This window comes from Geospiza fortis, unplaced genomic scaffold (assembly GCF_000277835.1).
Source record: "Geospiza fortis unplaced genomic scaffold, GeoFor_1.0 scaffold194, whole genome shotgun sequence".
In the NCBI taxonomy this organism is placed as follows: domain Eukaryota; kingdom Metazoa; phylum Chordata; class Aves; order Passeriformes; family Thraupidae; genus Geospiza; species Geospiza fortis.
Window position 1 is genome coordinate 5,836,298 of NW_005054322.1, and position 22,670 is coordinate 5,858,967.

General features: G+C 44.6%; 2 protein-coding genes across 2 annotated transcripts in view; one reads left to right on the forward strand and one right to left on the reverse strand.

Annotated features, from left to right (window-relative positions):
- The window catches only part of THSD1 (thrombospondin type 1 domain containing 1), a 30,499-nt gene extending 16,644 nt beyond the window's left edge, over positions 1-13,855 (forward strand). The window contains exons 4-5 of the mRNA XM_005420787.2: positions 3,568-3,726; positions 8,123-13,855. Of these exons, the coding sequence (XP_005420844.1) occupies positions 3,568-3,726; positions 8,123-9,498 (1,535 nt within the window). The 3' untranslated portion in view covers positions 9,499-13,855. The remainder of the gene's footprint in view (positions 1-3,567; positions 3,727-8,122) is intronic.
- Positions 13,856-14,537: 682 nt separating this feature from the next.
- Positions 14,538-22,465, reverse strand: LOC102039239 (fibrinogen-like protein 1). Its single transcript, XM_005420838.2, has 9 exons — positions 22,419-22,465; positions 22,176-22,233; positions 20,808-20,889; positions 19,889-20,099; positions 18,682-18,841; positions 17,443-17,540; positions 17,275-17,363; positions 15,672-15,862; positions 14,538-14,727 (listed from the first exon to the last, which is right to left on the reverse strand). The coding sequence occupies exons 3-9, from the start codon at positions 20,877-20,879 to the stop codon at positions 14,538-14,540; spliced, it is 1,011 nt and encodes a 336-aa protein (XP_005420895.1). The 5' UTR covers positions 20,880-20,889; positions 22,176-22,233; positions 22,419-22,465.
- Positions 22,466-22,670: the final 205 nt, after the last annotated feature.

The window sequence follows — 22,670 nt, forward strand, 5'->3', positions numbered from 1 at the left end:
AAGGGAGGAGAGGAGCAAATGGAGCATCTGGAGGTCAGGCAGGGACGTACAATTTCTGTCAAATTTTTGCTTCCTGAATAAGACTGTGTGAGTCAGATCTGCTTCTTGGTGGGAAATTCTGAGAACCAATTAGCTCTGTTGCCTGAATCTGTACCTGGGTTGGGTGTTTATTTAGAAACAGGTATATGCAGGGGATTTCGGTGTGCTAGGGCTGGTTTGTACCCCATCCACTTTTTCTGTGTCAGTAAATCCTTGATCTCCACACATTAGGAATAAATCAAGTTTTACAGACTCACAGACTCGGCTTCTGGAATTTTTTTTTTTCAGAATGGAGGCTGTGCCTCCCCATTTCTTAGCAATGCCTGTTTGTGGGAAAAGACTCTAATTTTCCCAGAGTCTAGGATTTCTTTCTTTAAAGGGATCCTTTTCCTTTTGTTGCCCAAATTAAGCTGTTGGAACATGCCACCATTTCAGTGCACCCAAGCTTCATTTCCATGGAAGGGTGAGAGGCTGTTTTCAGGACCTAAAAACTGATCTCAGCTTCCAAAAATATCCTGCAATCCCCTAGGCTAGCACAGATACTTACATGAACCTGTCAGTAAATTAGTGATTTTGTCCCACACCACTGGCCTGGTTGAAGCGTTCAAGGCTGGTCATGTGTGTCAGGCTGGAAGGATGATGCTGAGTGTCCCTTGCTGACTGTGCTGATGGACAGTGCTGCATGCACAAAATCTTGTGAACGTGGAAATCTGAGGGGAGAAATTTATGCAGAGCAATAATTAACACAGTTAATTGCATTTATCTTTCATGTTGGCAGATCTGCCAACTGTCAGCTATTTCAAAATAACTCATCAGTTAGATGTCTTCACATTGATAATTGATTCCTCAATTGTGTGTGAAGAAACCTCATGCTTATTAGAGCTAGTTTGCAGTGCATACCTTCTGTTTTTTCCCCTGGCATTTTCAATCTGTTTGTCTTAAATGGAGGTTAATAATTTCATTTCCTTGGGGGAGAATAACTGTGCTTCATTTTCTTTTACATTCTGGTAATTGCAGGGGATTGCAGAGCAAGATGCAGGAGTTTAAATCTCCCATCTTCCATGGGAGCTGGAACATTTCTTGCTCTCCTGCTGTTTGAGGCACATTTCTTAGCCCCAAAGCTATGGATGCCAAGTGTTTTTGCTAAGGAACTCTATACCTTTAGCCAAAGTCCAAGTCAGTGAAAAGTGTCCTGGAGCAATGGGCACGTCAGGTTTGACGTCAGTGTTGGGAAATTACTCATCCTAAATGTTCTTGTATGTTGAAACCCACAGTCATCAATGTGGAGCCTGTTGAGCACCCTCCACTATCACCAGTGTTAGCACTGGAAGCAACCAGAACCTTTCTGAGCTTGGCTCTGCATCTGACTTTAATTAACAGAAGTTTAGATGAGCAGGAAATGTGGAGAGAGGGAAACAAGTTAGCTCATGCACTGGAAATTATGACAGAAGCTCACAAAGCTGCTCACACAAAGAGTCTGTAGGTCTGCAAAGAGGTAGGTCCTTCAGCTAGCCTCTACCAGTGGTGAGGGACACTGCTGGAGTCCTTCATGATCCTGATATGAAGAAAACTGTTGGGAGATCCTATGGTGTATATGATACTATGAAGTCTTTTTGAGAAGGTATCAATGAGCCCTTTACTGACTATTGATTGTGAACATTTTTTCTTCCTGCCCTCAGTAATACCTTGGCTCACTAACTGATGTGGTTTTGCAAACTGTTGATGGTCTGTCCCTTTTTAGGACTCCTTGTCCCAACAAACTTCCTCAGTTACCTGCTTGTTGGCATCCTCTGATTCTCTTTTCCCTTGACATCATACACTTGCTCCATTTTGCACTTCATTGGGAGCTCACATGGCTGCAAACTGAAGGAAGAGTCTGAAAGCTCAGCCTGCCTTTGGGCTCATCACCATCTCCAGAGACAGAGGGGTGAAAGCAGAGAGGTGCACGAAGAGCACACAGTGAAATACAGCCTGGGGTCTTTCATGTTGCAGTATTGTGGTGGAGTGGGTGACAAACAGCCAGGGTGGTCACTTGATGTTGTGTGGGCTTAGAACCACAGCAGCACCAGGCCCAGTGTTGCCATGCCTATCTCTCCTCTGCATTAGGCCAGGCAGATGTCCTGGGGCATGCAGGGACACAAATGTGTGTGAATATGTGCCCACACATTCGGCAGCCATGGCTGGCAGCACAAGTGTAAGCTCAAACTCTGGGGCCCCATCCTGCAGTGCAGGTGAGAACCTGCACCGGGTGGGCAGCTCCACTGCTCCTCTTAGGCTGATCACATTAATGCTGACATGGTCACAAAACTGTATAGGACAGAGCCCAAAGCAGTTACAATTTAATGTTTATTGAAACACAGCTGTATTTATTCTTGTTTGAGACATTTAAAAATAATAACACACTAGGAACAATACAGCTACCAATAAAACGTGAAATCATAAAGCCATTTTCAGTCATGCAACATTCTCTAGTGCTTGGACATCATAACTTGGTTAAGGGCTCAGAGCATGCTAGCAGCAGTAATAAAATTAAAAATCACAGCTTGTGTTGGCAGTAGCAACACCATAAATTGTCTTAAAGAGCAGAGTTTAACCTGATCTACTTTAAAAAAAAAATTATTTAGCTGTTTTTCTACTTTATCTGTGGGCAGTGAAATGAAGTTAAGAAGTCTATTGTTCTTCTTTCTGTCAAAGTTAGCTGAAGCATCCCAGGGGTTTTATCTTTTAAGATTGCACCTGAACTCATGCATTAGTTTGGAATTTAAAGTTGTGGCCCTGCCTCAGTGTCACTGCTGTCACACACGGACACGAATGGTCCCATCTTTACCTTTCTGGGTTCTCACTACTGTAAAGTTTGAATGTGGAGATCACTGGATGAGGATGTTGTCTAAGAAAAAGAGGGATTTTATTACACATAAAAAAATTATAATACAGTGTTAGAACCTGCATCTGCCTCCAGTTAAAATAAATAAATGAACATGCAAATTCCATCCATGAGTTAATTGCCTAATCATAAGCAATAAAACAATAGAGACCTGCCAGATGAATGATTCAATAACACGCTTGTGTGCTGGAAAGAAAATAAAAGAGTGAACCAATGTTGCCATTTCATTAGGCCTTGTAGGCTTATCATCCTGTCACAGTCATATAAATCAGCAGTAACTGTACTTCAGTCAATCAAATTATCCTGCTGTAAATGCACTGTTTGTCAGGCAGGAATTGGATGAATATATAAATTACCAGCCCACTTCAAAGATCTGTGGATTCATTTCCTTTTGCTGTTGTTCCAGGCGGAACCTGCCTGCCAGTTGACTGACTACTGTGTTGCAGGCTGACACTGGGGTGAAAAAAGGAAAACAACAAGTGGAAGCTTTGGCCCATCCCTGGATGCTGCTTGCTATTTTGGTCTTGCTGTTTGCATTGCTTGGTTATTTATTGCTGTTTTTCTCAAAAAAAGACAATTGGCTGTGTCTTTAAAGGTAAGGAGGCAAACACATTCCTCATTGCTGTGAGCTTGTGTATTTCTAGAAACGTGGAGCCGGTGGCAGCCCTGGAGCCCATGCAGTGTCACCTGTGGGGACGGAATCCGGGAGCGCTTCCGAGAGTGCCTCAGCTCCTCGCCGGCAAAACCAGGCTGTGCTGGATCGCCGAGGGAGACTTCCCTGTGCTCGCTGGAGGAGTGTGTGTGTATGTAGCTCTGCTCCTCTTCCTTGGTCCTGTGACCACCCTGGCAAAAGCAAAGTGTAAAATGGAAACATCCTGTCTCTCTTTCAGTCATTCTGATTTGGGGGGCTGTCACATTCCTGTGGTTGATGGAGTAGGGCAGGAGCCTCTGTGCATCTGATTATGGGACACTGGAGATAGGGCTCCAAGGCATAATATTTCTGAATGCTGTGGGTGCAATGGAAGCAGTTTAAAATCTCCAGGATTATCAGAGAGTGGAGAAGTCCTGAAAGAGAGATCTTGGGGCTATCAGAACATGTTCAGTAGTGAAAGCGTGAAAGTGACTCCATTGGAAACTTAATAGAAAGCTAAAGTCAGTTTTAAAAGGTTGCTGATTCCAGCTGGGATCTGTGGTGTGATGTTGCCATTCTGTGAGTTTTTTGAGGAGGCAGTGCCAGCTCTCCCCCTGCTCCAGCCTGCCATTGCTGCTGGCCTGTGACAAGGCAAGCTGGCTGTTACTGATAGGTAAGGCTTTATAAAGCTTTTATAAACCCTTACCTATCGGTAACAGCTAGCCACTGCTGCTGGGTGGCAAGTGGGTGCAGATACAAGAGACCTGACCCTTCTACAAGGTGGATTACAGCAGCCACATGGCCTCCAGTGGGGCTGGATGAAGCTGTGCCAGCACCATAGTTGGATGCTGACAGCCACTGCTGAGGGGCATGAGAAGTGCCCTCTTTTAGCAGGGTACAGGTGCTCAGTCTGTGCAAAACTTTTGCTTCTTGCAAACTCCCTGCTGAAAAGGAGTGTGCTGATGCTAAGAGACCACAGAGAACAGAAAGCTGATCAACAAGTTCCAGTGCCTTTGTGTCCCACAGGGGGTGGGGATGGGGAAGGAAAGATACCTGGGAACTGTGCAGGCTCCTAGGATCTCAGACTATAATTTATCAGATATTTTAAGCTATTACAAAGTGACCAGCAGGCCTTACTCCTTGCTTTGGCTGCTTGCAGGCACTTTCTGCTTGCGAAAGTGCAGTATGTAGAACTGGAATGGAAGCAGCTAAAAAATGGACAGTTTGGGGATGTGGGGAATTGTTTAGCCTGTGGCCACTGCGGTGCTTATGCCACTGAAAAGGAAAGGACAGCAGGGGGAGAGGAAGTGCAGCTGGAGCAGGAAGAAGGGAGGACTATGTTTTTAGTGGAAGTATTGGCTTGACCCAGATTCACGTGTTGGGGATGAAGGCCTCAGAAGTATACAGGCAGGACTGAAATATGTTGTGGAACACTGCAGGAAATGGGTTGTATTTAACAAAAGTTTGGGTGAATGGAAAATACTAAAAATTATATTCCATCAAACCAGGTATTACATGTTGTCAGTGGTCATGAAGCACTGGGAATGTTTTAACAGGTCTGATGTTTTTAATGACTTGAAAACGCTGGCCATGTGGGTTTGCTTATTTAGTAAAGCTCTGAGTGAAGGCAGAGAGGAAGAATTTAGATGCTTTGGGTCCCCAGTTTGAACCAGCCCTGCTCTAGTTGTCTTCTCTATGCCAGACTCTCTGAGGCTGCTGTGGGCAGCAATGCTGCCACCAAAATACAGTGAGGTTGTTAGTGTTTTTCCAAAGCTGCTGTTGAGCTGTAATATTCCATGCCTTCTGTCTATCTTCTGAAGGGGTATGTCTGTAAGTATATAATTTTGTTTGTCTCCTTACCAGCCAGTTTCACTGCCCACCTCTGGAGCTCAGAGAGCAGTCCTGGTGCAGGGAGCTTGCTGGAGGGGGTTCCCTGCATGCAGAGCATGTGGTGGAAACACGATCTGTGTGTGGACTTTGCTTTGCATGCATGGAGGTGACAGCCTCTGGTGCTTCTCAGAGGGGTCACTCCTCCCATGCACGTGTGCAGCTGTAAAAGGTGTATGATGGTTTCCAGCTATCCTGTGCATACACTGTGCACACAGCTGTGGCAGTGTGGTTGCACTCAGCAGATCTGGACAATCCCCAGATTCCAGTGAGGTGTCTAGGTTAATAAGAAGGTTAATACATAGAGAGCACAGAGGAAAAGGAGGCCTGCGTCTGCACCACTGCCATAGGATCATCTGGGGGAAATACCTCACTTCTGTCTTGCACATGGTTTCTAATCCTCCTGCTCCCACATGGGGCAGCTTCCTTTACAGAATCACATAATGATTACATCCCATTGAATCTCAGCTTGCTCAAGAAGGGGTTTGACACTCTGACTTTACAGTATTCATCTGCTGCCTGATCCCAAGCTGGGAGTGTCACCCTCACCCTTAGCACTCTGGCTGTCTGCAGCTTTCAGAAGCACTCATGTTCTGTTTCCAGCATAACTCTGCAGACATTAGTCCAGCAGATGGAGCAAATGGCTGAATGAGCAAGGCCTGTGCATGGTAGAGGGGCCAATGAGGTGCAGGGAGAAGTGAACCATAGGGACCCAGTCCTTTTTGGAACCTCTCAGTTCCTTGCTGTTAGCTGTGTATCCCAAACAATGCAGCACAGTATGCATTACAAATAGAGAATGGAGTATTTGGAAAATATCCATAAGCAAAAACGACTGAGAGAAGGATGAGAAATGAATGAATTGCTCTGCTGCAGTGGTGCTGAATAGAGCAAATGCTGGCCCTGCCTGCTCAGCTTGTTCACTCCCTTCTCAGGCATCCAGAGCAGCAGTGCTCTGGGCTATGGCACGGGGGCATTGGACTGAATGCAAATTTTAGAGATCCCCCTGTAAGATTCAGCAGGCAGCGGTCTTGTTTTTTAAGTTGGTTTCAAGCTCTCAGAGTGACACAAAGATCAAAGTTAATGCAATGGCAGGATTTTTTAGAGGATTTGGGATTGTTAAGTAGCCCTGAAATAGGGAAGTGAATCTCCTTCCCAGCCCAGCACCCTGCACTTCTGTTCTGTAGCAGCCTGAGACCTTCTAGCCTGTGCTCATCAGTGCATTTGTGCATCCTGCCCACCTAACAGCTGCACTACCAGCTTGCTGTTGAGTGTGTGTTCTCCTGAATTATGGGAAGTACATGGTGTCCAGTTCTTGTTATTCTGCAGTCACATTTCCTATTCCTGGACAGTCGCTGTGGTGCAGGCAGGAGCACCTGCCAAGTCTTACAGCTGGCTATCAGTCTGATGGAAGGCTTTGGGTTCTGGATAAAACTGGAGACTAGGGCAGGGTTGTTCAGTGGTTTCGTTTGAACTCACACCTTCTGGGCCAGCTCTTGTCAACTGCAACTAACCAGCCTTGTCCTCCAACGAAATCTTCATGGCTTTAGAGAGCTCGTGTCTGACCAGAACAGAAGAATTTGGGCAATGCTGACACATACTAAAATTAGCTACTGGACCAATTAATCCACTTTTGACCATGCTGTATTCTGTTCAAGATTGCCCCTGAAATGCTTGAGACCTTATTCAAAAAAAGAATTACCAATTTGTCATTGGTTCAGCCACGTGTAATGTGGTGGAATGAGCAAGTGAGTGGTTTAAACTGGGCTGTGGACAGCTCTGTGATTGTCACATTATGGGTTAGAATCACAGAATATCTCAAATTGGAAGTGGCCTATAAGGATCATAGAGTCCAACTCCTTGCTCCCCCAGGACAGCTAAAGCTAAACATATGACTGAGAGCATTGTCCAGACAGTCTGTGAATTCTGGCCATGACTTCCCTAGGACTTCCCTAGGACGTGTGTCCTGATGGCTGATTACCTCAGTGAAGAAGGGTTTGTCTCAGTGAAGAAGGGTTTGCAGAGTACTCTTTGCTGTTTGAAGTCTCATCTCCAGTCCACAACAGAAGAATGGTAGTAGAATGCTGGAGGAAGAGCAATGGCACTTTCAGTTGAAAGCTTGCTGTGGTGTGGGAAGGTTTTGTCCTCTGGGACTGTGGCACCAGACGGTGGTAGAAGCATCCTCAGAGGACTGCTTAGAAAAGTTGCATTGCCTCTCCTGATGCTGCCTCTCTCTTCAAATTAATTTCAGTTCTCACACCCACTTAAGCTCTCCTAAAAATAATTTAAAAGTGATACCTGAAGTACTAGCTGGGTTGAATTCTTTTTACCCCCTTTATGTCACTTTTCAACAGGGAATCTAAATGTACTTCATAAAGAAAGGCAAACAGAGTTCCTCCATTTTCCAGGTATTCAGTAATACCTTATGGAAATAGCAGAACAGGAAAAAAATAACTATTACATTTAAAAGGTCTGTGGCTTAAAGTCTTGGTTTAAAGTAAGTAGATGTTCATGCCAGTTTGAAATCAAGTAGTAAGTCATCTCCAATGAGCAAATTTTAATGGCAGACAACTTCCTGTACTGTGTTAATGGCTTATTTTCCTTGATAGTGAAGTATCCATTCTCAAATACCAAAATGCTGCTGCCAGTGCAACTCTGACAGATGTGTGTGCTCTTTCTTACAGCTGTCCAGCCTCCCACCCCACCTTCTGTTCAGCCAGGAGAGGACCAGAGAGCAAATAATATAGTTACCATCACGGGTATCTCGCTGTGCTTGTTCATCATCTTTGCCACTGTTCTTATCACCCTCTGGAGGAAGCTCTGCAGAGCTCAGAAGTGCAGCACTGCTGTCCGGCGAAACTCCGTCCATTCCCCTGGCTTTCGGAAAAACTCAGATGAGGAGAACATTTGCCAAGGCAACAAGCAACGGGACAGCTTTGCTGAAGGAGGGGATGCTCCTGTTAACATTCCCCTAACCTACAGGCGAAGCCTCCAATTTGCCCAAGAAGACGATGCCTCTGGAAGTGAAAACTTTCAGCCAAATGCCCAAAAAATAATCCCTCCAATTTTCAGCTACCGCCTGGCACAGCAGCAGCTGAAGGAGATGAAGAAGAAAGGCCTGACAGAGACCACTAAGGTGTACCATGTCTCTCAGAATCCTCTCACAGACACGGTTCTTGGTGCCACCACCATGCTTCCCCTGAGTGGGGAAAACCAAGAGGAGGCAGCAGCAAACAAATTTCGGATCAAATCTCCATTCCTGGACCAGCCAGCCAGTCAGTCCAAGTTCCTGGGAGAAGGCTCTCACCCTAGACTGGATTTTCCATTCTCACAGGCCAATCCTGCAATGAGCCCTACCCAAACCTTGGTAAGAAGAGGTCATTTCAAGCACCAGGATAACAGAGTGGACTTGCCTGAGAGGGGCTGTCACAGAAACTCGCAGTTCAGAAGAACAGCCAGTTTCCATGAAACTAAAAAGGCCAGGCCTTTCAGAGAGAGAAGCATGTCCACTCTCACACCCCGACAGACTCCCCTCTACAACTCCAGGACCAGGACGTGGGACCAGGGTCTGGAGGACAGGACACGGTCAAAATCGAGAAATGCTAATCCAGCTTGTGAAAAGCTGGATCAGCCCCATGGCACTGTGCTGGGGTGTGAACCACAGGGCCATGGCACAAAGCCCTACCACAGGGCAGGTCCCCCAGTGAGGAAGCTGGACCTGATCACAGATCGCCAGCCTGCTGGTCAGGAGAGGGCAGCTGAGAAGCCTGAGCCCAGCCGAAGTAAGAGGGGCCCTTTGCCTAACCCCAAAGGTCTGTGGCGGAAAGAAACCGGCCCAAATGGCAAAGATAATTCCCAGAGAGGCCAAAGCATCAGCCCTGCCCAGTATCGAAGGGACAAGTGCCAGAGCTTCCCCCTGGATCCTGAGTTTGCCTTTTATGACAATTCTACTTTTGGCTTAACGGAGGCGGAGCAGCAGATGATCGACCTCCCTGGGTATTTTGGCTCAAATGAAGAAGATGAAACAAGTACTCTGAGCATTGAGAAGCTGGTGATTTGAGTGACTCATCGTGGCCCTGCAGGAGTGCCGTGCGTGGGAGAGGATCTGCAGGATCGCTTGGCTTCTGGTGAAAGAAAGAACAGGAGTCACATTACCTCCACACAGAGCAGCAGGGAGTAATGCCCCAGGTCTGACTTGTGGGAACATATTCCTTTCTGATTACTGAAAAGTGGTTTCATATAATTATTTTTTGTATGTATGTATGTACAAGACACACAAAGTACCCTGGGAAGGAATACAGTAGTTAAGGTGTGGCTCAGGAATAGCCAATAGATTTTATTGTGTAAAGCACCATGTTTTGTGCATCATACATGATGAGTGCTGCTGACATTTCCCACCTTGTCCACTGTGTACTGGTAGACTGTGAGATACTGAAGCATCCACTGTCCAGCACCCTCAACCATCTGCCCTGATTAGTGAATCATTTCCCATCTAGAAAGCACAAAGCTCAATCTGTGGGCAGTTTTCATCATTTTTCTGATAGTCATCAGTGAATTGTGTTGATTTGTAGGTGTTGCTCAAATAACTCATATGGTGGAGGGTGTTTTAGCTGGTTGCATGAAAGTGCAAACAATTGATGCTGAATACTTGAGTGAATTTAAAATTGAGGAGACATTTTCATCATTCAAGACTTTGATATTTTCTTACTGTCAATATTTATATCAAGAAAATAATGTACAAATATTTGCAGGAAATTAGTACAAAAGGCATGCTACAGAGAGGGCAAAGAAAACAGGTTATCACATTTTAGTCCTCACAGAAATGTTACTGCAGCATGTTACCTGTAAAAAGCAGTGAGAGAACTTGAATTATGCATCCTTTCCATAGTCATCCTTTCCTTTATTAAATTTTTTTAATGTAAATACTTTGACAATGAAACTACTACAGCAAGCTCAAAATAAATTATGAACAAAACCAGCAAACAACAAGATTATTTGATTAATACCTGTTCTGGGAACAAAAAATCAAAATGGCTTGACAATATCTGGCGATTCACAAAGAATCTTATAGAATCATTTACATTGGAAAGACCTCTAAAATAATTAAGTCCAACCATTAACATAACACCACTGTGTGCACCACTAAACCATACCCCTTAACTGCCATATCCACACACCTTTTGAACACTTCCAAGGACAGTGATTCCACTGTTCCCTGGGATGCCCCTTCCCATGCCTGACCACTCTTTCAGTGAAGAAATTTTCCCTCATATCAAATATAAATCTGCCCTGGCACAACTTGAGGCCATTTCCTCTGCTACCATCACTTTTTACCTGGGAGAAGGGGCCAACCTACCCCCACCTTGCTGCAACCTCCTTTCAGGGAACTATAGAGAGCAGTTACAGTGAACTATAAAAGCCATGATGGGCTTTTTTTGTTGTGTTTAAAACCAGACATCACAAACTTGCCATTAGATTCTGCTGTAAGTATTCAGAGTTGGGTTGGAACTCTAATTAACAGCAGAAGCAGAGCTCAGGCTTTTGTGGATGACTAAGACTTTTCTTGCCATTTGTTAGGATAACCATCTCTCTTGGGACTTTGCAAAGACCAGGGGAAAGCTAGTGGGCAGAAACAAGAAAAGAGGAGATGCTGCCCATGGAGGTTGGTGTAAGAGAAGAAAGGTTTAGGCAGTGGACTATTAGATTGAAATCAACTCTCCCCTAAGGAGCCTAACCCTACATGCCCTTTAACCTGCCTTGTGGGTTGAAAGCAAAATTAGCATGTGCTCCATTGTCATGAAGTAGGCTGCTATCTTTCTCAAAACTGGCTTTCTGAGCAGAGAGAAAGAGATTTCCCAATCCCACACTTCTTCCCCCCCAGCCCTGCTCCCCCACAAACCAACAGCAATTTTAAAGGAAGAGCAGCCTCGCTGTGTGTAAGCAATAGCACCCTGCTGCAGTGTCCAGAGCTGGCACAGGTAGCTTGACAGGCACATGGTGTTACCTGCTGTGACAACATAGGAGAAGCAAGCCTCAGCATTTGGCCACCAGAGTCAAATCTGTCTGTTTTAAAGGCCTTTCTGATGGGTAATGCTTTGCAGCTGCTGCTGGAGTGAGGGATCCGACTCGATGGGTGATGTGAGCTCCCTCTTTCCTGGGAGCCATGCCAAGATGCTGATGTTCAGCCCTTGGCCCAACATGGTGTTGGTACCAGCGATGCATTCCCATGAACTGTCAGCTTGAAAAGCTGTTTAAAGCATTTAAAAACATGTTCATGCTTGAAGAGTTATCCAAAGGCAATCAAATGTAATGAGTCTTTAAATTGACTTAAGTGAGCTGGAAATCAGACCTCTGAAACAATTGCTGCTGAGCTTACTTACCCTGCCTGTACTAAGGTGAGGTCTGTGGTGTGAAGTACCTTCTCCCTGAAGTTCTCCCTGAAGCAGGGATCCATCATTATTGGAGCTGCAGGGCTACAGTATCTGTTTAAGCTTTGTTGAGCCTCTCAGCATGGGAGAGGGACCGTGGAGAAACAGGAGATCAAATGCGCAGTGCAGCAACATTCAGCAAGCATTCCCCTAAGCTTCAGCGGGAGGGATTGGGGCTTGGCAGTAGCCCTCAGATCCAGTAAGTGCTCAGCTAGTGCCATTCTACCCTGTTTATTAAGATTAAGATTAAAGGTGGTTCTGGAATGCTTCCTGGGGTTTGCTGTAGAATTTGCAGGCTCCTGCACAAAGCCCTGTGACCCTTGCATTTCAGAGGGCATTTGCTTTGCCACAGGAGGGCAGAGAAGGGGCAACATTGCTCTAAATCAGATGCTGCTTTCTGCAAAGTTGTCCCGGTGTTGGGCTCTGTTATGCATTAGATGTACTTACGTACATTTTACATCAAAGGCAGCAAGGCAAACCCCTTCCCTCCCAGTTTGTCATGCCTTGGCCTCCCTTTCTATCTCAGAGACAGGAGAAACACCCTGACATTGATGCTGGCTGAAGGCAGTCCAGCTCTAACGCCTGCCCCTCCATACTGACACACAGGGAAACAGGCTCCATAGTCTGCATTTGACATTGCTCATTGCTCACTCACTGGGGAACTGGACTGGGTGCTGGTTGTCTGATTAAGCCCTGCTGACTTCATCTTCACTTGATAATCCTTTATCAGATGGGTTACCAGATGCTTAATGAACTGCCAGACCACAAATGCTGTCCCCTAAGTGCTGTAGTTTCCACAGTCTTTGCCCTACTTCCTTAGTTCTCTACTGAAGGATGGGATTGAACATCAACTGCCAGAAGGCATGAACTTATTTCACTCACATTTCTCTGTGTCTTCAAAACAACAAAAATTATCCTTTCTGCCCCCAGCGCTCCTCAGAGGCCGCAGAGTTATGTGTGCAAAGTCGTTATGTCCCAACATGCAGTTACAATCTTGCACTGAGATTTTACCATATCAAAATACAGAAGCAGTGATCAGAAGGGAAGGAATAAGTGCTGCCTTTTTGCAGCCCGTTCTTCACAAGGGCAATCTCATTTCAACCATGTTGGTGAAAATTTCATTCCACATGAGTATGCTTGAGAAGAGGGCAGGGGGACAGTCTAGCCAAGGGCACAGGCTCTGGGAACACAGCTCCCTGGAGTGCTGCCCATTACGCTGGGATGTTCATGCTTGCAGTCACTGGGATGTCTAGGAAGCAGAGGAACCAAACCAAGTTTTAAACTGAACCTTCACGTCATTCCTCTGCATTGTCTCCAGGACATCTTGAGCCATGAAAATTAAGCTTACCTTGCAGACCTTTTCAACTACCCAGGACAACAGGTGAAAAAGCACCAGAGCCAACATTGAAAGAATACATTTCTCATATTATGAGCTTTCCAAGATTTGGATCCAGATTTTTGTTCACATTCCTATAGTTGAAAACCAGATAAAAAGTATTAAGTCCTACTCAGATGGTTTTATTTCACTCTTTGTCGATAAGTATACAAATTACAGTATGTATGGATATAAAAGCAAATAAATGGAAACGAAATACCAGTTTAAAAATTATTATAAATCAGACAAAAAGGAAGCAGGATTATTCTACAGCATGGTAGTTAAATTCTTTGCATCAAGCTGATTCTGCTGTTCATTTTTAACTGTTGTTTTTAACAGCTGTAGAAAATAAATTTTCAGTATTCCATTTCTTTCAGTCATTTGTGTTGCTCTTTTTCACCCCAGTGAGACAATGAAAGCAGTGTGCCTTGTGGTTCAACCACTTTCTGATTCCTCTTCACTAATGCAAAGTCATTTGGTAAATTACAGGAGAATGTATGAATTATGACTGCATTTTAGGAACTCCTAGGAATATCTCTGTTCACCTTAGTTTTAGTAAAATCTGCATAATTTTAATCTGGGGCTTAAATCTGGTTGGCAGGATTGTCTTTGTCTGCTTTAATGTCTTGTGGTATACTCTAGCAGTGGATCTGCAGCAGGAAGCTGTTGGGATGGGATTCACACTGTCCACATTGTGGGTGTTTTCTTTGAAGCAGCCTTCGTCTGGGTGCAGATTAGCAGTTGGAGCATGCCCATCCACAGGTTTGGTTTCACACACTCCAGAAGCATTCTGCAACTGAAGTGGGGCAATTAGAACCATAGGGAAAGTTGCTTAAAAACATTCTCCTGATGCAGAGCAAAGCACTAACAAAGGCACACCAGATGAAGTCCAATTCCCCATCTCCTTGTTCTTTCCATCCTGATGTTGTCATAACTGAAACACTGATGGTTAAAATGAAGATGAGAAAGGTTTAGACCTTGAAAAGCATAGATTGATTAAAGGACATGCTTGATCCTTCTAAGTCCAGAGAACTTTCAATAAACATTCTTCAACAAAGTCTTGAAGACTGCTGAAAAAGAAATCTCTGGTTATTCCATGACTGTGATCCATATGTTTTTTTATTAAATTGTTGTCTGGCTGTGCTCAAACAACTCGTGCTGTTAGCCTCAGGTAGCAGAAGCAGGTGCAACTCCAGCTATCAAGTGCAGGTTTGGCAATTGGCAGCAGCAGAGCACTGGCTATCAACTTACACCATTCTTTTCAGCCTGTGCTTTTCTCTTTCCAAAGCAGCAGTTTCAGCTGGCCTGACTGTTCTCACCATCTCCGCTCTCTCTGTCGATAAAGAATGGAGCCCTGATTTTCATGGCTGAGTATTTCAGTGAGTACCACATCCCGTGCCATGTAGACCAAACCAAGCCGTCATCATGGGGTCCACTGTACTTCCCTCTTTTGTAGTATCTCCCATTGAGGTTTACAGCATGGCACCTTGAAACAATGCAGGAAAGACAAGAAGGGAATTCAGTTTAGCATGAGAAAATACTGCATCATTGCAATGAAGTACCATTCTCACACAACAGATATCTAGATATGCCAGGGCGGGAGGGACTAAATGGTTATTGCTTTTTAGTGGAACACAGGAATATGTGGGTCATCCTAAAGCAGACACCTGCACTGGTCAGATAATTCTGCCTGTTGACTCCTTCAGGTGTATTAACCATGGGCATTAGAACTGCAGGGTCTGAACAAAGGGGTGTCATGCCATTTGGTATGCCCTAGCTCAAGCGTAGGCAGCTCCATATTGACACCTAAAAATGCAGATGTCTTTTCATGGAGGTAAATCCTGCTATTGATGTACATTTTTGTAGCTCCACCAATTTCAATTGGTATGTGATGAGAATCCGGTCTAAGAAGCTCATCCTGTACTAAAGCAGAGAAAATCTGAGAGTTACATCCCGGATTCCAGGGCTGTTAAACATGAATCCCTATCCATTGATGTGTGGCATATGGCCAAACAGCAAATACACCCTCATAACTGTTGTGGGGTAGCTCTGCCCTTAGACAGAGGGTCCACTCTAGGGGAATGTCCTTACACACTTCACCTTACCATGGCTACAGTTGTTTTTTTCACTGGAGTATAACACAAAGCACTTTCAGGAATTTTAACTGAGCTCTTTTCCTTCCAGGTCATTGTCCCCTGTGCATTTGTTCTGACCCATTTTCTTAAAGTGAATTCAACTTCCCTGCTTTGCTCTAATAAAAGTAGTAAATTGTTTTCCTTTGAGGATCTGTAGGTCTGAACATCTAGGTTTGGCTGTGAGAGGTGGCAAGTGCACACAGCAGCCTTCAGCTGCTGTAAGGCAGGCAAGTCCTCTCAGTTGTGCAGCCACCCACAACCTACACATCCAAGAGGAATCAGCTGTTTTCCATACCTGTTAAACCACCAGCCACCCTTGTTCTCTGATGCACAGTTGCCTGCCAGGAACTGATCGTGATCCTTATCAAATGTGGTGAACTGCATCCCTCTGTGAGAAGCTGACCACTGATCTTCAAAATTGCTCCCACCAGACAGAGCGTCGCCAGCATTACCAGAATAGGTGCCAAACCATAACCTGTAATTTTCCTGCAAGAATATGTGAAACATGTATTTGATATCCATTCTTTCTGCCTTTCCTCACAGTTTTGAGGCCAAATTAGCTCTGGATCTTTCATCCACTGTCAAAGGCAGGACTGTTGAAGTCAAGGGTGACTTTTGTCTCCATGCTTTAATGATCCTAGTGTAGATCAATGTAGGATTTAAACTTCCAGAAGGGATTGGTAATTGCTGCTGCTACAAAAGGCTCCAGGTTTATTGTCATTCAAAAACCATTTAATACACTTTACAGCAAGATGGAAAGCTCTTTCTAGCTGATCAAGAGCAACTTAGCAAAAACTGCCAAGCGTCAAGTAATTGCCTTCATAAACAGATCAGTTCTTCAGCTAGAATAAATGAATAGGCGTTTTGCTCTTCCAAGGAGTAGAAGCTATCTGATTTCTATGATCTGATCCTGGTAGGAATATTTAGAATAATAGTTCCACTGTGCACAGCTAACAGGTCAAAGAGATATTTGATATTAAGTGGATGGTCACATTTGTGTTGTGGGCTTTCTCCTGTCATCACTGGCCTCATTTCTTTATGAAAAATGGCAGTAAGGTATTGAAATGCAGCTGTTCAAACTTTTCATAAGAAACTTCTAATTGCAAGCTGAGTGTGATGTGCACATTTCTGGAGCGGTGATGGAGTTGGAACTAGCATTGGTCCATGCAGTATCCTTGGTTATTTGGGTTGGTTACATGTGGTGTTCAGGAAGGCAAAGGTATTCAGTCTGCAAAGAACAGCACCTGTATGGAGCTGGACATTGTCTACAGCTAGAAAGCACAGCATGAAAATACAGGATGTGTCTGTCTCTGGGCTTTCTGTGTCTGTGGCAGTAGGTATAGTGCTACAGGTACCTCTCTGCAAGATAGGAACTTACAACTGCTCTTTCAAAGCTTTGATTAGAATTCGCTGTTTTATTTTAAAATAAAGTTGAGAGGATTTGCTCTGACACTTGCCTTTTATGTGACAGTCCGAAACACTCTCTTAGGAAGCAGGAGAACAGGGTTCCATTTAGTTGCAGAGGTTCAAACACTAAGGGTCTTCTCACTCACAGAAGACTTTAAATCATGAGGCTAGAGGCAAATATATGTGGGAATCCCTGTGCCCTGTGGCAGGGAACTGTCCTCTGTTCAGCCGCACAGTTAGGAAGAGGGCACAAACATGTGATCCTGTTACCCATTGACCTGGGTACTCAGTTGTAAGGAAGAAGTCCTGCGTTTATGTCCCTGATCCCAGGGCTGTTTGTCAGTCACACAAACTAGGAAGCCCAGGAAACCAGAGCAGGTAAGTTTTGCAGAGCTGTAGATACAACCCTGATACTGGTGTGATGCTGTGTATGCAGCTGCCCCACCCTCACAGACCAAAGCAAGCAAATCACTGCTCTCTCCATTTCTTACCTGCTCATTTGCAAGCTGGAAATTTTCATAGATTGCATAGCGTCTTTCCCCATGCCAGTCCATCAGGTCAATCTTTAATGAGTACTCTCCTAAACATAAAGTTGTGTCATGTTAGATGAATACCTAATGCAAATTAGAGAGAAATCTAAGGAGAAAAAATACTTGGACCTCTAGCAAGCAGGTCATGGATGTGGTCGTTGCCCAGCCAGTATTCATCATTCTTGCCCTGGAATTTCCCAAATCCCAGTTTGTAATCATCCCATTTCCTGCACAGAAAAATTTATAGATATAAATTTCATCATGAGAGGGGATTAGATAGTTTGTGACACTTGAGTATGGTAACAAGTAAAACTTCACCTGTATCTACATACTGTTTTCTAAAAGTATCCAACTCATCTAGGAGTAAATACAACTTGCAGCTTACCTTTTCCCCTGCTAAACTGTGCACAGACATATTTGGGGATCAAACCTTCAAACTGCTAGATGCAGTGCTTGCAGACTGATGTTTCCAGTTAAATGGAAAGGGAAAGCAGCAGCTGTCACACTGGTCTTCAGCAAAACACCTGATATTCAGATGTCACTTCAGCAAGTCATAATTCACCTGCTCTATGTATTACCTTTGATATTCTCATATACTCCAGTGTGTGTTATCATTTCGCGCTTAGTAACCCTGTGTTTATTCCTTTTCTCGTGTTGTTGTTATGGATATTCATTCTGCCTGACCTTCATACTAGTCAATGCTCCTCTTCAGGATATTTTTATTTCACCTGAACTACCATGGCTAGGTAGCTATCTCTGCGTAAGCTGGCTTAGAGTCACTTGAGGTAGCTTTGCAATGCACTGCATAGACTTTAGAAGGCATTAGATATGCCCTGATGTTGTGTGTGCTGTGATAGTGAATTAACCTTCATGAGGACATTTCTTCTGAACTGTGCTACCACAGCATCTCTCCTCCTGTAAATTTCAGTATGAAAGTCACCTCTCTGGGATTTTGCATAGGAAAAGGACAATCTGGTTTGGCATTTTTAAAAGTTATCTGAATACGATAATAAGTGTTACAACATGTTGAACATAATTCCTCACATCAGAACAGATCTGTTCAACAGGTCTCAGTCTGTGCACTGGTAGCAGACACCTGTCAATTTGGAGCCTTTGACAGTCTTCAATAATGATAAAATATGCATTCAAATGCAGAGAACCCATGGAAAAGAAGTTACAGATCCATTTTAAAAATGGCCCCCTGCTGCCAACAGGTACCACCAGATTGTCCTAATCCTAAATTATCATCACTAATACATAGTCTTGCACATCCTGTTTCTCAAGGATGGGGGTTTGCCTGGCAGCAGGACAGAGGTAGGAGCTGGTGGCCTGACTGCAAGCCCTGTTGATGCAGAACAGTGCACCCACCTGTTGAAATTCTCCCTGCCGTTACTGCGCCGCTGAATGACGGTCCAGCCCCCTCCATCGGACATGTCACAGAATGCCAGGAAGGGCTCTCGGTCTGCTCTGGGCCTGATGCGGTAGTAGCCACTCGTGGTGCTCTTCCTGCCATACACTGCAGAGCAATCTGGGCAGAACGGTATCTGTCTGTTAAATGGGCTGGGGGCAAAGCCAAGGGCTGTGTGCCACCAAGAGGAGATGTCACTGAGAGGCTCTATGGGACAAGGACACTTGGCCAGCCTGTGCATAGCTCTGCAAGGCCTGTGAAATCAAAGGAAATGGTGCAGCGATGTAGTAGCTACACCAGTTTGCAAACTGCCAGCCTGACAAAGAGCTTTAAGGCTTGAGAGCCTTTACAGCCATGCCCTCTGAGGGAATAATGCCCAAATCTTTGGTGAGATGCAGGGCTGTATCATAAAAGCCTGAGACTGAAACTTTATCTGTCAGCAAGATAATTTGCAGGGAAGCTAATTTCCATGTGAAAGGTAAGGTACCCTTAGCTGTATTTCTGATAAGATCAGGGAATAATATTTCTAAAATAGGAGGCTAAGCTCCTGTGTCCAACTCTACCAGGGCTGTATCAGGAGAGAGCCTTTCAGGATCTCAGTGCTTCACACTTTCAGTGTAATGCCCAAAGGCTAAAACCTTGGCTACAGGAAATTATGTCATTTATGACCATGTTCTCAAAGTAACACCAAGGGACAAAGTATGCATGCCTGTTCCTGTGCCACAGAACTAATGGTGGAGCTGAGGAACAGGGAGGCTTGGCTCATCCAAACAGCTGCAGCTGAGCCAGGCACTCTGGGCTCCCCTAAGCCACGCAGGGAATATGGGCTCTTCACAAGAAGGACCCATCTCTTCCTAAAACAGACGCCTAAAGTAAATCTGATGGAAAACATGAGAAGCGATTGTTCCTCTCCGCAGGCAAGAAGCCCAACTGAAGATGTCCATTTTGTACCTGGGTAATAGCTGCCCACAGCTCAGATAAGTGACTCTAGCCCCAAGGGATATTTTTTAGTGTCAGGGCAACCAGTCAGCTCTTCTCCTTCCCATGTATCTGTATTTTAAATCACAACCCATTTAAAAATATTTAAACTTTTAGCAGACATAAAATATGACATGTGGGACACTGCAGGGAGAAATACACATTGTGGCACACTACTGCAAACTGTACCTTGGTCATAGACTATCAAATTTCCACTGGTTGTGGGTAAAAGCGTCTCATGCTGCATGCTCCTGTTGCCTGAGAACAGTTCACTTTTCGTTCTGTGGTAAGTGTTCTCCAGTATGTCCTTCAGCTGCAATTCATATACGTAAAGCAAGTCTTGAAGGTGTTTTAACCTTTGTCTTAATTTATTGTTGTCTAGGAAGCAGATATCTTTATCCTATGGAGAAAATAAAACAAAACCCCCCACAATTCAGTCAGTGGTAAGGAGGGACACAGAGAAAGGAATATCTGTCTATTCTTCACCCTAGCATGTCACACTGCCTATGTGGATCAACATGATGTCATGGTGATCTCTTCCTGAGACATCTGAATCTTGCACAGCGTGAGCTGTTGAATTGAAACCAGTGGAAAAGGGGTTTCTGCAACAACCTTGGCATTGATCAGAGCATGCCAGAATATGATCAGATGCACAAAAAATTTACTTTGGATGAAAATAATTTGTCTTGACCCCACTCAATGAGCTCAAGAGGAAGTTTTGCAAACTATGAAAGTGCTCAGGCTGATAAGAGAGGGAAAACTTGGCTCTTGCACTGCAGATGGGTGAAACCAGCAAGGTTCCAGAATTAGTTTTGTGTAAAACTGGAAAAGAGCTGATATTTTGGCTATAAAATACATTTTTAAAAAATATATTTTTGTTGTTGTTTTGAATTCTTAGTAATGTCAGTCTAGTCTCCCAGACAGCTGCATAGCCCTTAATGCTATGAAAATCATCTATTATCAGGATGACATTCCTTTAGCTTCAGGCAGATGCCTTTTTGCTCTGCTCCTGCAGCTCTCCATCCCTCCTGTGGGGGAGTATCCATCTCTGCATGACTGGGAATGGTGAACCATTGAGAGAGTACAGAAACAGCTAAAAGATACACACCGAAAACCTGGGTGCAGGTGAGCCAAAGCTGACCAGAAGGAGCAGCAGCAACCAGTGCATCATCACACTCATTTCATATCACCTGAAAAGAGGCATTGACAGGCTGTAATAGAAGCTTTTTTACTTCCTCTCACAACTTAATCCCCTCTCACACTTATGTTTAATTCCCCAGGAGATGCTGCAGGATTTATTAAGGAGGTTGCTCGAAACTACAGGCAGGACAAAATCAGGGTAAGATGTATATTAAGGAGTAGCTAAAGCACCAGTGCAATATGCTGACAGGGATAAAAGCTCAGGTCTGCTCCTGATTCCCCACAGAAACAAATACTCTGTGTGATTTTCCAGCAGCCTCTGTATTTCCTCCCAGGTATCCACACAGGAAGTTGCTCAGCAATCATGTCTCCTTGAGGACTTTTCATCAAAATCCCACAGAGTTTATTGAGTTCATACTTCTCAAAGTGAAATTAAGAGGAATTTGCCTCCTGGTTAAGTGACTGTAGACATTCCCCTCCTCATCCTTGGAGTGGTCTGTGAGGATGGGATTACCTTGGAGGCCAAGTCACATATGTGACAAACTGGACATGAGATAATTTTCCTTAGATTTCAGGGGAAAAGATATCTACTGCCAATCTGCTCCAACACACAGATGTGGTTTTGATTGGAGAGTCTTAGCTAGAAAATATGCTAAGTGACTGCCACTGGGAACATGCAGCTGAATGTGAGTGAACAGTACAAATTGTTCTCTGTGTGCTTGCATCGTGCTTTTAAAAAAACACAGAAAAATCAGAAAGGAAAAAAAATCTGAAAACTAGGCTAAACCCAACTCCCCTGCTTCACATCTGGAAGTGCTGCAGAAACTTGGCTCCTCAGCTCTATGCTCTGAGTGATGTGCATTGTTTCAGCGATGGCTCTATCAGCATCCCTGCAGCAGCTGATGCTAGAGCTGCTTCCAAACCACCAAAGCTGCTGCAACAGAGGAGCCCTCTGCCAAGATGGGCAGGCAGGGCTCAAAGCAAGCCTAGGGAAGAAGATCTCCACAGAAGCTGCCCATAAAAGATGACATGCAGGTAGATGCTCCAGTCTGTGGCAATTTTTCAGCTCATAGAGAGAAGAGTTCAACATTGCAGCAGGGGAACCCTGTGTGCCCAGGAGCACTGGTGCTGTTCACACCACCTCACAGTGGTGCCAGTGGCTGCAGTACTGGTGCTGAGGTCACATTTAGACCCCACACAGTGCCCATGGGTGATGGCAAAAAGCTACCAGGAAGGGTGGGATGAGTGACAACTCCTGGAAACCAGACAGTGCAGAGCAGAGAGAAAGAAAGTAACTCCATCTACACCTTTACCAAGACACATGAAATGCACGTACCTGTAACTTGCCTTTCTTCAGACCTCCTCCCGGAAAGATTATCTCCCTTAAAAGTCAACTGCAAAAGAAAATTATCATAAACCTGGCTGCATTTCAAGGGGTTGATGAGATTTTCCTCTCCAGATGACCTACATCAAGGGCACAGAGGAAGAATGTTTCACAGCACTAGGCAGTTTCACAGAAAAGGCACTCTCAATTCCTTGTATGAAAGAGTTACCCAAACTCCAAGTTTTCTGTTGTTACCCAGTACTCATCTTGCTGCTTCCCAGTGAGAGTAAACAACAGGAGGCTTCTATCAGCAGTGTTCTCTAAAGGAGAGGGGAGAGGGGCTCTGCTGCTGGTGTACTATTACCTACCTTGACTAGGAAGCTCAACCAAGACTGACTTTGAGTGTTTATGTGAATCACTCAGAATAACGCTCCCTGTGGGAGTTTCAGCTCATGTTTTAACCCAGCCAGGATCATTTCAGTAAGTCTTGCAAGGTGGAAATAACAC